This window comes from Sinocyclocheilus grahami, unplaced genomic scaffold (assembly GCF_001515645.1).
Source record: "Sinocyclocheilus grahami isolate Dianchi unplaced genomic scaffold, SAMN03320097.WGS_v1.1 scaffold135.1, whole genome shotgun sequence".
Classification (NCBI taxonomy): Eukaryota; Metazoa; Chordata; class Actinopteri; order Cypriniformes; family Cyprinidae; genus Sinocyclocheilus; species Sinocyclocheilus grahami.
In genome coordinates this window covers 723,636-739,887 of record NW_015505314.1, presented here as the reverse complement: position 1 = coordinate 739,887, position 16,252 = coordinate 723,636, and the positions used below count along the sequence as shown (strand labels likewise).

Sequence of the window (16,252 nt, the reverse complement as noted above, 5' to 3'; positions counted from 1 at the left end):
AGTTTTAGTTTTAGTTTACGAAAATAACCTTGAACCACACAAGGATCTGGTATGCTAGTTTGTACAAACGGCGTGAGCGCAGACCTCCCTGGTGGTTGATGTAAGAGACCACTGCTGTGTTGTCGGAACGCACCAACACATGGTGACCTCTTAGGTCTAGGAGGAAGTGTCTTAGTTAGGGGTGCAACTTTCTGAAACGCGTAGATTTTTACAAAGCTCGTCATTCTAAAAAAGTGAGGTGTGCTCTGATTGGCCAGCTATACAGTGCGTTGTGATTGGCCGAATACCTCAAGCATGTGACGGAAATGTTACGCCCCTTAATATACTTTGATGCCGTCTCCCAGCAGGACGAGACTCAGTCCAGCTGCTCTGCTTGTGCACATCCCATCATCGGTTCTCTTTTAGCAGTTCAGTCAATGTACTGTTAGGAGTAACTGAATAACTCGGGATATTGGTTTATTTCGCATCAGAGGGAGTGTCAGGCACATTTATAAACCGAATAACAAGTAATTTGTGGATTTGTGCATACTGGAGACGCGAACCGTTTTAAATGATTCAGTTCGATTTGGTGAACTGGTTCGACCGGTTCACTAAGAAGATCCGGTTAAATAGAACGATTCGTTCACGATCCGGACATCACTAGACGAGACAAAACCAATAAAACCCATTACAAACGAGGCATTTGTTGCATCCAGTGGGGACATAATTATGGATTATAATGACTTATACTGTCTTTTTACGCGTTGCGTTGCATCGCGCCGCGTAAACATAAAACCATGTCTGCATTTGTGATCGGAGAAACAACAAACAACAAGCCTACTATACACTGCTCAAAACTCGCGTTTGAATCATCATTGGCAAATTATTTAAATATAAAAAACGTACTTACAGGATGTGAGTCAGAAGCGCCAGACTGTCCTTGCAAAGTTGGAACTGCCCCACTTTAAAGAAACAGCCTTTGTGCCACAGACGCATTAGGCTACTGGTTCAGGAAACAGTCCTCATCCATCCTCCATAAAATGCGCATTACACATCTGAATATTTGGGTTGAACTGTTCTGGAACAGTGTTGTAAATACAACTTAACCACTGATTTCTAGTTGTGTCCTCTTTTGGAAGGCCAAACAAAGTAGTTTAGCTTTCACAATGAAACACATAGCGACTCCACAACATGGCAGAGGCGGCAAGAGCGAGAATAAACGTTACGCCTTCTTTCTTTGCGTGAACATTTGGGCGGCGTTATGCAAATCTTCCCACATCGTGACATAGACGTGGGGGCGTGTTAGAACGAGCCGTTTTAGGTAGGTATGGTTGACTCTTAATTTTTATAAAGAATATCTCTTTGGATTTGAGACTTTAGTAGTCTTTGCAACTTTACAGATCTTCTTTATGCACCAAGAGCTTGTAACACTCCAAAGAGAAAGGAAAAATTGAAATCGCATCATATGAGCCCTTTAACATTAAGAAAGTGCTGTCACTTTAAGAGAACGCACTGATCCAGTGCACTGATGCTGTACATGGTGTAATGAGAGCAGCTAGCTCGGTGCCCTGTAACGGCAAACCGGCAGGGGACAACCGATCCAGCTGCTCTAGAGACCTACACGGAGGTGGTGAGCCTCTTAGCACCGCTACGTTCCCGGGCGGTGACTGAGAGTGGTGCTCGCGGGAGACCGCTACGCCCTGTAACTCTGGCAGGGTTAGCAGATCGATCTCCTGAGGGCACGGAGACGAACACCGTGTAATGAGGTGAAACCCGTTCCACCCCAGAAGGGCCACAGAGTGCTTGCTGAATGACAGAAAGCTGGTGCCGGTTCCACCGCACGTGCTTTTATAGCTTCCTGGTCATTATGTCACCCACCCGTGACGTCTCGCCCATCTATTGGACTGATTACACACGGGGTTCTGAGCCGGTCATGCTGAAGGGCTTTCCCAAAGCGTCCTCCGACGCAGCTGAAAAGGAACTACATTGCAGTTTTAAAACGATGAGAAAAAGTGAAAAATCATTAGCTTTAAGCATAAACAGACACCATGTTATGCGTTACCTGTTATCTTGGCTAAGCTCTTAAGCTGCTTTCTGTGTTATTTTTTCATTTAGATCTGAGCAATTCCAGTCCCCAACATCTTTTGGTAATTTCATCAGCTCATTTGGGCTGAGAGAATGAAGAAATTACTGTCTGCCTACTGTGCTCTGTGTGACTGATATTCTACAACATTCTACACAAAGATAAAAAGATTTGCACATTTATAAGAAAAGCGCACACAACAGGACCATAAAAATAGGTAATTTTTCTTTCTTAAAATAAAATAAAATAAATGTTGGTTTGTAGTTATTGCCAAATGTTGTTTTGAGGGTTATTATGAAGGTTGCTTATTATTTTTCTTTTTTATTTTTTTTTTCTTTTTTTTTCTTACAGTAACGTTTTTAACAGGGTTGAATGCTTGAGCTTGACTGCATTAGTCAATATAAAAGTTTGTCTAAAATTTAGAAAATTAAAGATAATGTAATGGGGGAGATGATAATATGGTTGCCTGCAAAATGAGGTACAAGTCTAAATATGTTTTTGGTAACTTTTGAAACCTTTTGAAAACCTTTTTTTCCATTTCCTTTTGCCATTCAGTTCAGTGATTTTCAAGATGGTTTTCTCTTGGCACAATGTCTTCGTTCTGGCACAGTGTTATTTTTGGCACAGCTGGGCAGTTTTTTGTAGCAAAATTTATTTTACATTCACCCAGCTGGATTTGCCTTGTACTTGGACACACTGTAATCCACAATTGCAATGTGCCGTGGATCAAACACTCTCTCTTTTGGATGTTCTCCCCTTTCTTCCTTCCAGCTCAGGGCGTTTTTTTTCTTTGCCATTGTTGTCTTTTTCTTTCTCACTGTGGATTTTTTCAGACACTGATATGTGTGAAGGTGCTGTAGTGTTATAATATGCAACAAAGCATATGGAAAGTGGAAACTTTTTTTACACAAATTAAGGGCAGATTTTCAATTAATATAGCTGATTTCACACGGTTCCTTGCACATTGCGGTGTTCTGACCTGAAAACACTGTTACCATAGTGCATGATTTGTAAACTAATGCATTTTGATATTTGCATCACACAACTAGCTCCATATGTAGGATTTTTCTGATATAGTAAATTTGCTCGGTAGTTCACCTGAAACAGTATTGCCCTTGCAATGCAGTGCACTCAGGTACGACTGCCATGGGTCATGATTAAAGAGCTCAAAGACTTTAAATGAATAAATGAAACAATTATTTCATATACATATTAATAAAAAATCTATTTAATAAAAAACTAATTAAAGGGATAGTTCAGACAAAATAATGGCTTTAAATTATCTTTTGTGGGTAATTTCTCAGCCTGATTTGATGTGCGATTAAAATGCAATTAATTAGATAAATTAATCACCACATCATGTAATTAATTATATCAAAAGTTGTAGTCGATTGACAGCCCTAATATATATATATATACAGTGGGGAAAAAAGTATTTAGTCAGCCACCAATTGTGCAAGTTCTCCCACTTAAAAAGATGAGAGAGGCCTGTAATTTTCATCATAGGTATACCTCAACTATGAGAGACAAAATTAGAAAAAAAAAATCCAGAAAATCACATTGTAGGATTTTTAAAGAATTTATTTGCAAATTATGGTGGAAAATAAGTATTTGGTCAATAACAAAATTTCATCTCAATACTTTGTTATTATATATATATATATATATATATATATATATATATATATCTTCCTATATTGTCTCCATTTACTGAGACAAATAAAAAAATATGGCTTGATATTATTGTTTCAACTGTTTCATATGTTGTAATGATTTGATTGCAAAAGAAAGTAGGTTCAGATGGTTCAGCAGGGGGCATGAACATGAACACTGCAGTTCTTTAACGTACCTGTAGGGGTAGTGATTTACAAGCTGAGGACACACTTCCATCCACTTACATTGGGAAAATACCACTCTAAAATATAAGAACCTACCCAAAACACTTATGTCACCATCAAACTCTAATGCTCGCGAGGAATATGGTTTTGCCCTCTATTTGTCAAAGCGTCCCCAGCTGAATTATGACCATTCAGTCAGACGTCCCCACAAGAATAGCATAACAACAACATTTGTACAACAACTATATCAGTATAGCACTGCATTAAAATGCATGAACTTTGTTTTATTTGACGGCTTCTATTTTGCATTTAAGTGAATAAAATCTTTGTTGTATGGCGACCATTATACTGCATCTCTAGAGGATGGCAACATTTATTATTTGCTCTGTTTGAGCAGGCCAGCAGTTTGTGGAAGTGTTTGTGTATCTGTTGCTATGGTAAGGGTTGAATTGGTGGAATAATATCAGATACCAAATTGGACCTGTGCACATGATGAAAGTAAATACGACCTACTGACTCCTCACATACGCTCACTGTGTTTCTGGGACTCTGGTAGTCATGGTGCAGGGTAAAACTGCCAGTAAGCTAATGCTATAAATGATTCAATTGTGTGTGAAGCACCACCAGTAGACACACAACAAAAGATGGCCACCCGAGAGAATGTCAACCAAAGCATACTTTTGACCCCAAAATGTCTAGATAGGCAGCCTGCTAGGCTTTGGATTTCTATTTGATCTATCTACTCAAGAAGAAAAATAATCTATCATAAATCATTATTTAATACATAAAAATACATATTCACAAACAGACTCCATACATGTTTATTTTAAACGCTTATTTTTACACACACCTCTCCCTCTCGTCTCTCTTTGTCACACACATGGTTTACTTCAGAGCTGTCTCAGCCATGCAGATAATTATTTTGCAGCAATATTAGCAGCCTGTTCCTTCTCATGAAAAATCATTAGATGCCAAAATTAGACACAAAATCACTAGAAGCAATTAGCTATTGTCTGTTTTCTAATAGAAATGAGCATATCAATGCACAAAGAACTGTTACATGTTACAATAATGCCTCAGCTGCTTTGAGCATAGGATGTCATACTTTGCTCATTTGGCTTTGCTAATTTGATCTTTTGACAATTAGTGCATGCATTTCTCTGTCAGCGCATGTTATATCTGACCTCTAAATATCCCCCAAATATGCTTATAAAGTTGCTTTGGCGACACCTAAAAATGCATACAGTCATATAACTTGTCAAAGCTGTGAATTTTGTCATTTATGCCAGCTGGGGTATATGCTTTGAATGTATACATGTGTCCTGATCGATCGTACATGTGTGGGTGTGTTTTTGTGTACGAGTTTGTGTTATGCCCTCAGTGTGCCAACCTCTTCAACCTTCCCTGGCACTCAAACCCACAGAAAGAGTAACATACCAGTGAAGCGGCTGGATTTGTTCAATAGAGGAACTCTCAAACCCATTGCCCTGCCAGATTCAGTATTTACATATTCAGAGAAGTCAAACGGCGGCCATGTTCTCACTACATGAAGTTGCCAGGCTTACAGAAGCTCAAATGCCTTTGCACAGACTGTGTAAGACATGCTCTAGTTCTGGCGTTCTGGCATTTGTTAGCTTCAATCTCCTTTTCATGTGGGCTTTGTTTACTTCTTCTGTTTGCACACTGTGATGTTTCTTTGCTCTGAATAAATGTTTAGAGAGATCTTATGGACTAAATGACGTTTCGAGTTGGCAGACGTTATTGAAAGCTGTAGCCTAAATATATACAGTATATATATATATATATACAGTGGGTACGGAAAGTATTCAGACCCCCTTAAATTTTTCACTCTTTGTTATATAGCAAAGGGTCTGAATATTTAGGACCATGTGATATTTCAGTTTTTTTTTTTTAATAAATCTGCAAAAATGTCAACAATTCTGTGTTTTTCTGTCAATATGGGGTGCTGTGTGTACATTAATGAGGAAAAAAAATTAACTTAAATGATTTTAGCAAATGGCTGCAATATAACAAAGAGTGAAAAATGTAAGGGGGTCTGAATACTTTCCGTACCCACTGTATATATATACTAGTGCTGGGCAACGATTAAAATTCTTAATCGCGATTAATAACAGACAATCATGCGATTAAGAATTTTAATAGTTGCCCAGCACTAATAATCTACTAATCTATTTATTAACTAATTAATCGCATTATGCACAAAATTCAATAATGTATTCAAAAGTAATGTAATGTGCACTTTTTTCATTTAAAAGTACTGCTATATGCACAAAAGTGCAATAACATTTGTTTTGCAAACACTTTAAACAAATAAGGTGCTTTTTTACAGCAGTATTCCTTTTACATAGTAGCAGTTAAAATATTTCTTGTAAATCTCAACTTATAACATTAATGTAATCAAATTAAATATAAAACAATCTATTTGCCACTGCCAGGGCATTAACGTTTTTATAGAAAATATTTTATAGTTTGTTATAGAAAAATAAGTTATGCTCAGAGTCCAGAGCCTCCATCATAACATTATAACAGGCACCTTAGAGACCTGCACTATCGCAATACCCAACGCAGCAGAGTGCGGCGTGGGACAACACTTGATGGGCGAGTGCGGGTGCGGGATGTGGGAGAATAAGGGTGTACTCACACAAGGCAAATTTTAACCTTGCCTGAGCATGTTTAACCCCCAAAGCCCGGTTCGTTTGACTAGTGTAATGGCTCCGTGCCGCGCTCGGGTGTGGTTCGTTTAGCCGTCCCTGGCACGGTTGGAAGAGGTGGGCCAGAGCACGGTTCAGTTATATATATATATATATATCAGTGAGTGTGAGCACTAACCGCGCCGGAGTGCGGAACTTCTGATACATGCTGCATGATTGCGTGAACATTTCTAAGCAGCAAAATAATAAACCACAAAGTTAACAAAACGATGCACTGCACTGTGCCGATAGTCTTCACGTGCTATCGGAAACTTGCTATTTCCCACTTATGAAGTCGTGATTATTAGCACGTTGCATTCTTTTTTGTTAGAGTTGACAGTGGTTTGTGAATGTTGATGCTTAGCCTAAATAATTGGATCGGGAGCATTCATGTGAGCGTTGCTGCAGTCTTAGGCCCTCCCCAAATGCTCTCATTCCAAGCCACTACTGATCAACATCCCACCCCTCCTGTTTGTCTGTATGTGTATTCAGAGCCACTGAGCAACGGACTTTCATAAAAATAAATGTGTTCAAATAATTGTCGGCGTTAATCAATTAATGCATTAACTTGCCCAGCCCTAATATGTATATGTATATATATATATATATATATATACTGTATATATATACTGTATATATACATATATTAGTGTGATTTATTCCTGTGATGGCAAAGCTGAATTTTCTGCATTATTACTCCACTCTTTTGTGTTTCACATGATCCTTTAGAAATCATTCTGATTTGCTGCTCAAGAAACATTTCTTATTATTAACAATGCTGAAAATGGTTGAAATGATTATTATTATATATAGGTATCAGCCAGAATTTAATATCAGTGCATACTACAAAATTCTAAGTCGGGTTACATCTCTCCTCAACAAGCCACATAATTTTATTTCATTCATGTTTGTAGTACAAATGGTGCATGACAACTTGCACACCAAATTAAATATGGAGTTAAATCCCCTATTATAAGTTTCAGCAAATAGTAATATTGATGCTAGCCTCAGCAGGCACCACTAATAAGTGTTTCTGCTTATTTATTTTCAAGATATGAACGACAAGTTTAAAAATCACTTTGAAAATAATCTGTAGACCTTTATTCCCTATAGAAAGTCTAAAAATAAGTTATAACAATCTTCTTTAAATGGTGACTAGTTCTATGGTGTGTTTCAGCAGGGGGTTGTGTGCTGCTGTGAGGTGCCTGAAAGAGTGATGACTAATGGATGGAGAGAGATATTTTAGACTGTTAAAAGTGAGCGAGGAAATGACAGTTTAAACGAATGGGATATTTTGGCTGTCGAAAGGCCAAACTCCGGAAATTCTGTTTTGGACCAAACTAACAATTTCTCTCACTTGTTTGAAAGCGATGTTCAGTACATGTCATGGAATAGAGTGCTTTGTTTTGCCAAGAATTTTATGTGAAATAGAGAGAGAAAAAAGGAGAGAATGGAAAGGCGAAAAAGAGTTTCCTGTAAGCTGTATTCATCATATCCGTTGTATATTAATGGGATAGTTCACAGTCTCATTTGTGCCTGAAATTTCAGTAATGCATTTATTTGTTAACATTTTATTTCAAAAGGTTACTGCTGACCTTTCAAGAAATCATATTTTCCCACCTTAGGTCCAAAATGTCATGACTGTAACTGGCTTTTTGCCCATAATAGTCAGATTTATGATCAATACATATTCTTTGACTGATGACTGATTCTCAACCTCTAATCCTTAATACAGCCATATGATATATGTGTATTTCTATCTATCTATCCATCCATCCATCCATCCATCCATCTGTATTTGTGACTATCTAACTATCTATCTATCTATCTATCTATCTATCTATCTATCTATCTATCTATCTATCTATCTATCTATCTATCTATCTATTAGGCTTGCCGCGATAGACTGTGTGTTAAGCCACAACACCGGTTACGTCACTTGCCCACCGCGTCACCGACCCCCACCGTCGTTTTGATTTTTTTATAGTAATAAAAATAATTTTGTTCAGTAAAAGAACAGACACTACACTTAAAAACTGAACGCGGCTGCTCAATGCAGCGTGCCGAACGACAGTCGCATCACAGATCAGATTTCATTTTACCAGTGAGGAGAGTGAGTCGAGCTGACTGACAAGACGGAGACAAGCTGCGGCAGACGGAGACACTGAAGAGGGACTTCAGGAGCCTGATCGAGATGGTGCGCCGCACATCGCCCGCGACGACGATCATCGTGTCAGGACCGCTTCCCACGTATCGACCTATTTTCCTAATTAATGCTGTTCAGTTGCTTTGTCACAATCTGTATTGTTAAAAGCGCTATATAAATAAAGGTGACTTGACTTGACTTGACAAGAAGAGTGAGGTGAGACAGACAAGACGATCGCGGATGATTTAGTTTCGAAACTAGATGCAAAAGTGCCTGTTTGGCAATATTTAATTTTGAAAAGCCTGTTGACTTTTGCCGTTTATCTAAAGTGATTTCGATGAGTCTGGGAGGCGGAGGGGCCGAGGTCTGGGGTTGGAGGGGGGAGCGAATAACGGGCTTGATTTTCGAAACATGAAATACCGGGTGAATTCTTTTAAGCATAGGGGGTAGTTTGAGTCGAACCGTCACTGGGTTAAGCACTTTGGCCACAATGTACGGTCCAATGAATTTAGGTCCCAGTTTACATGCGGGCAGTTTAAGAGGGATGTCTTGGGTAGACAACCAAACCTTCTGACCGCAAACATAAAGTGGGGGCTTAGAGCGGTGACGGTCCGCCGACGTCTTGTTCCTTTCGCCAGTCCGTATAAGGGCTTGTCTGGCGAGCCTCCATGTCCAGAGGCATCTCAGAATAAACGCATGCGCGGATGGAACAATGGCATCGGATTCTTGTGAGGGAAATAAAGGGGGCTGGTAGCCTAAACAGCACTGGAAGGGTGACAATCCCGTAGACGAGACCATGAGGGAGTTATGTGCGTACTCGACCATGGCTAATTTGGAACTCCAAGTCAAAGGCTCTGCTGACGCCACGCAACGCAGGACCCTCTCCAAGTCCTGATTGGCCCGCTCAGACTGACCGTTAGACTGCAAATGGTAACTGGATGATAGGCTCACTGTCGCCCCCAGTAATCGACAGAACTCTTTCCAAAATCTAGATGTAAATTGGGGACCCCTGTCAGAAACCACGTCCACCGGGAGGCCATGGATGCGGAAGACGTGATCAAAGACAATGACAAAATCCATGGCGATGTGGGACCAGGGTCTCGAAGGGATAGGCAGCGGTCGGAGAAGCCCTACTGGGGATCGATTAGAGCCCTTACCCACCGCACATACCGGGCAGGCCAACACAAACTCCTGAGCGTCCCGCGCTACCGACGGCCACCAGAACCGCTGCTTAATCAGCGCAAGTGTCCGAGCCACTCCTGGGTGGCAAGCTAGTCTAGAAGAATGGCCCCACTGAACGATGCTGGTTCGAGCTGACTCGGGTACAAATAACAGATCAGCTGGGCATCTCGCGGGGATAGTAGCGCCATCTAGTGCCTTGCTCACCCTGGACTCCACCTCCCAGGTGACCGCCGCAACCACCCGGTTGGGTGGCACAATGGGCACCGGAGAAGAGGATACGGTCTAAGTTTCGAAAATCCGTGAGAGTGCGTCAGGTTTACCGTTCTTACTCCCCGGGTGATAGGAGATGGTGAACTTAAACCACCCGAAGAATAGAGCCCAGTGGGCCTGACGAAAATTAATTCTTTTGGTGGAATGGATGTACTCAAGATTTTTGTGGTCAGTCCAAATCAGAAAAGGAACCCTCCAGCCAGTGACACCACTCCTCTAAAGCCAATTTAACGGCCAGTAACTCCGTATTCCAAATATCGTAGTTCCGTTCCGAGGGGGTCAGCCGATGAGAAAAAAGGCGGATGGGTGTACTTTGTCGTCTGAAGGCGATCTTTGAGACAAAATAGCCCCCACCCCGACCTCTGACGCATCCACCTCCACAATAAATTGGCGAGACCCGTTAATTAAAATCGGGGCTGAAATGAAGCGGCCCTTTAGTCTTTCGAAAGCCTCTTGAGCCTGTTCAGACCAACAGAATCGCCAATGTGTGGAGATGAGATTAGTCAAAGGCAAGGCGATCTGACTAAACCCTCGAATGAACCGCCTGTAAAAATTGGCAAACCCCAGAAACCGTTGAACCGCTTTACGACTGTCTGGGGTGGGCCAATTAGCAACCGCTTCTACTTTGGCAGGGTCCATTCGAATGCCTTCCGGCGACAAAATAAACCCCAGGAACGGAACTGATTGTGCGTGAAACTCGCACTTCTCCAGCTTGGCGAATAAGTGGTTCTCTAGTAGACGCTGTAACACTAACCTGACATGCTGGATGTGGTCACGCTCGTTCTGGGAGAAGATCAGGATGTCATCGAGGTATACAAACACAATAATTGTGCTCAGATATTAACCACATATCTGAGCACATCATTAACGAGTGTCTGGAAGACCGCGGGGTAGTTTGAAAGTCCAAAAGGCATAACCAAATACTCAAAGTGACCTGTGGGGGTGTTAAAAGCGGTCTTCCATTCGTCCCCCTTCCTAATCCGAACTAGGTGGTAAGCGTTGCGTAGGTCTAACTTCGTAAAAATGGTCGCCCCCTGCAAGAGTTCGAAGGCTGAAGACATCAACAGCAAGGGATGACTATTCTTGACCGTGATGTCATTCAGCCCCGATAATCAATGCAGGGGCGGAGCGATCCATTCTTCTTCTCCACAAAGAAAAACCCCGCCCCAGCCGGAGAGGAAGAAGGACGTATAAACCCGGCTACTAGAGACTCATTGATGTATTTCTCCATGGCCTCCCTCTCAGGACCGGAGAGCGAATAAAGGCGCCCCTTAGGTGGAGAAGTGCCTGGTAATAAATCTATCGCACAATCATACGGGCGGTGCGGAGGAAGGGATGAAGCTCGGGACTTACTGAACACCGCTCTCAAGTCATGGTAAGCTGCCGGAACATTTGCCAGGTCAACCGGCTCCCCCTCTAACACAGAAACAGACATGACAGGGGATGAAGCAGACACTAAACATTGAGACAAACAAAATGGACTCCACTCCAATACAGTGTGTTTCATGTTTCATTGATACACATATCAACAGCTTTATTTTATCCCTTACATTTCATAGGGGAACTTCAATAAAATAAACTGACCCAACAGCATGTTTCATTAGTAAACAATGTAATTTTATCATAACAACTCTACCCACAAAACAAGGTATTTTAAGTAATGTTAAGAAAGTTATGATAATGTGATTGCTTTAAGGACAACATTGTGCCAAAAAAAGTGTTGTTAGACAAATCTACAATCAAATTTGCTGATATTCATTTTTTTTATATTAAATTCATAATTAATTTTGCATTATATACACTAAACCGACTTAAATCTAGATTTTATTATATCAGTCATGGAGGCACACAAATGGCACTGTTTACTAAAATGACATGAGGCCTAACATAGGATGAGTTTATTTCTGATCATATAATCTTATATAAATATCTTACCGGGCCAGCTGGATGAAGATTATTAAATTAGCATGCAGGGACCTGCTGTGATCTCGTACATGCAGCTTAGTATTTATGAAAGCATTTGTTTTACTCCATCCCTTTTTTATTTGAATAGCTCAATAGATGAATCCCCCTTTAAAGCAACCATAGATGACATCTGTTCTAGTTTGTACAGTGAACGATAAATATTATACCCCATAATGAGTTCACAGGCAGCACCTGCCTTTATTTAATCTATCATAATGTGCAATTTATGAAAACTTTAAGCAGGCTGACTGAAGGATGCAGTATCTGTGTGTGGTGTGTTTTAAATATCTCAGACGTTTCTCCTAAAATCCCTTTTTGGAGACATTAGGATATACATAAATGAGACAATTGTTGACAATACAGTAAGAGTGTAGATGATGAACATTTTTGATGAGAAATGTACTAAAATCCCTTTTGATTGGACTTCTGAGAAGAGTTTGACACATTTTCGAGATCTCAACTAGAAGACACATGTGAGATGAAAGGGGTATCTTCTGATTCTCTGATGTTTCTAAGCAAAAGTCTTCAATTGATCTCCATGCAATCTCATTGCTGTCTATGATAACGAATTGAGATGCTATTTGCAATTTGTCCTTTTCTGTTTCCTCACATCTTCTCACCCCAGCATTGAGCGTGTGCCTCCAGTAGGAGGTGTTACTGAGTTACTTTCGAGCAGAGAGGAGAGCCGCTTCATCTATATAAAAAGACACTGTTGATGAGAGGAAATTGAAAAAAAGGAGGGAAAGAGGCTGTGAGTGAATGAGAGAACATGGCCAGAGTTTTAATGAGAGTGAAAGTGAGGGAAAGATGAAGAGAAAATCAAGAGATGGGATGCAGAGAAAGTGAGCCAAACAGAGGGATGTTAAGATAGATAAACAGAGGGAGAGAAAGAATGGAAGAAACAGAAAGGGAGATGAAAAACATATGGGGATGCCACTTCATGAATCTTTCATCTCAGTTACTGAACAATTCACAAAGAAATCAGCTGTAGCGGCATCTAGACAGAATCTCTTCATCTTTTTTCTTATAAAAATCAACACAAACAATAAAAAAAAATTGAGAATAAGTGTCAAAAGTATTTTCAACTACACGTATCACCTCATGCTTTAAATTTGATTGGTCTAGTTTTGGGTTTCAATGTAGAATTAAAACATACATTCTAAAAAATGGAAATTAAAGGTGATATGTGTCATTTCTGTGCCGCTAGTGTCAACAAACTGAATTGAAAAAACAGTGATGTTTGCTAAACAGATAATGCCGCCCCAAACTCACAGCACTGATTGAGACAAAACTTGACATGTCGGATGCACAAAAAAACAGAACAGATTCTTAGGAAGTCAGCCTACAAATGATCATATTAAACAGCAGAGGAGAAAGTACTTTCATACACACAGACACAAAACACAAATGAAACAAAACATAAAACGCAAAATTAAATGATATCGTCAAAGAAAATGGCTAAACTGTGTTTAAAATAGAGGAGTCAAGTTCAAGCAAGTATGGGCAGAAAAATCATTAAACATGAACGGGAAAAAAGAGGTGTAAACTGTCAGTCACTTCAGGAGTCTATAATGCTCTGCGAGAGAGCAAGGACATTCGATTGCAGAAACATATGCAATAAATGAAAATAAAACATTATCATTCTGTTCTTGTTTTCAGTTAGAGGTCAGTAAGGTATTGATCTAGTCGTATTATTCTTACACAACCCAGGTTTCCAGCCCTCAATTTTGCTCAAACAATGACACTACATATATGAAAACAAGCTCTGAAACACTTCTTTTAGACATAAATATGTATTTATTTCAAAAGTGCTAAGGTGGGGGAAAAAGAACATCTTGAACTGCAAAATGTATGCATTTATTCATTCAATCATTCATTTTTTTTGCATTACTCTTTATAATTGTCGCTTGTCAGACTGTATAATATCGCAGTGAAATCTTTGGTAAAAACCATGACACACTGCAATTTTTTTAACCAGACATTTGACTATCAACAAAGTCTGGTCCTCATTGCGCTTGATTCTGGTGTAAAACTGCTTAGCAAAAGGCTGTCTGACTGACCTGTAAAGTGACCAACTGCTTTGTTTTTATTAGAGCCCGACCGATATATCGTTTTGACGATATTATCGGCAGATATGAACCTATCGGCGAATATGCCGCCGATACGCCTATGCCACCGATACGCCTCCGATATGAAAATTTTTTACAGAACATATAACGCAGATAAAATGCTTGAAATGGTGTAATTACTTAGTTTGCGAATCCGCACCAAATTCGGGGGATCCCTTCAGCTCGAGGAACCCTCTCGAACGCGAATCGAGTGTACGTCTAGAGGCCCGCTTTCGAATGAGACCACTCCCGCATCGATAGCCCCCGGGGATCGGGAGTTACAGGTGGTTAAATTTGCGGTCCGGCGCCGACTGATCAAACGATCCTGGGGGGCTACCGACGCGCGGAGGGTGGCGTTCGAGAGGGCTCCTCGAGCTGAAAGGATCCCCCGAATTTGGTGGAGATCTGCTGGCGCGTTCGTGAGATAGTGACACCAGTCAACACTTTCACTTCAATAAGGAGGTCTCTTGTTCAGGCAGCAGCATTCAAGCGTTGCCTTATTCGACCGTAAGTGCCCTGCGAAGTGGACTTCACATTAGCAACAACACTTTTAGCAGGATGATGTTTGTAGGACTTTTTTACCCAGACTATGTTAGTTGAAGATTCAAAGAGTAGTAGGAGGAACTGACATGACCAGAGTTACTTTATACAAGATAAATGTTGTCAACCAAGCATGACTTTGATAAGGCAGTCGGGATCTCCCTTGAGGATTTCTGCTGCCGTTGTGTGTGGTAATCAAACAAAGACATCATTTGAGGAGAGGCTAATCTATTGTGACTGTTTCCTGCTAATGAGGTGAAATTAACTACCCTTCAATCCCACACGGGTCGTGACTCTATCAACGATGTGTGAATTACAGAAATTTAAACAGATCTTAGTCACAGCAGCGAGCACCGAAAGGAAAGTTAAAGCTGAAGTATGTCATTTTTTAGGTGTTGAAATGATTTCTTCTATGGCTTAATATGCAAAGACAACTATTTGTACATTTATACCCTCTAAACGTGTAAACAGCATGGTACAATTCAATTATCGTACTTGGCTAGCCTGACACAGCACCATCAGTTCAACCAGTGGCGTGAGTTTGGGGCGGGGCTATCTGTTTGTTCAACCAATGGGAAAGTTGAGTGTTCGGGAAACCTGTTTGGAAAAAGTCATTATTTTTGCAGTCAGTTGACAGTAGTAGTGCAGAAATATATTGATTTGAATTAGGAGCTCAGAAACATAATTATTTGAAGACATTGGACAGTCTCTTTCATTTCAGTGGAAGATGGGCCGAAGCAGAAGGAGCTATAGGAATGTTTAAACATTACTTCTGCTTGAAGAACTACTATTGATCTGCAGAGAGCAGTAGCACCTCTCTTGAAAGGTGTTTGGGCAATTTTTTTGAAGAGAATGCTTATTGTAATGGCGATCCGAGCTATTTTCTGTTCTTCGCTATTTCCACAAGGCTGTTGCACAAAGAGTTTGACACATGAATTCATAACTTGTAGTGTGAAAGTGTACTTTATCTTTCTCAGATTACATTTTAAAAGAAATCAAAATCAAAAACTATTATACACTTAATCAAGTTCCAAAAAAAAAAAAAAAAAAACTGTCTAACACAAATCCTTCCTGCTTCCTTTTTCTTCTTCACATTGTTATGTATACGTATCATATAATAAACTAGCCAAAGTCATACGATACAACATAAATAACACAAAATATACATATGTATATATATACTGTATATAAAAAATATACAGTATAATCTCTTTAATATAAAGAAAAATATTACAAGCATCTTAATATCGTTTATTCTAACACTTATTTTTTCATTTTCATTTGGTGGCACAGAAATAAACATATTTGTTTGTTTGTATATTCATACATTTATTTATGTGTGTATTTCTGTACATTTGTTTGTGCTTATTTACACTGATTTTTAGCTGTGCTTCAGCAGTTTTTAGGAAACACAGAGGAATACACCTGTT

The 16,252-nt window shown here is 39.9% G+C and overlaps 1 protein-coding gene across 1 annotated transcript in view; it reads left to right on the top strand.

Annotated features, from left to right (window-relative positions):
* The first annotated feature begins 1,524 nt into the window (after positions 1–1,524).
* Positions 1,525–16,252, top strand: part of LOC107590979 (membrane-associated guanylate kinase, WW and PDZ domain-containing protein 2-like) — a 189,141-nt gene continuing 174,413 nt past the window's right edge. Inside the window, exon 1 of the mRNA XM_016279950.1 lies at positions 1,525–1,609. Coding sequence (XP_016135436.1) covers positions 1,525–1,609 — 85 coding nt within the window. The remainder of the gene's footprint in view (positions 1,610–16,252) is intronic.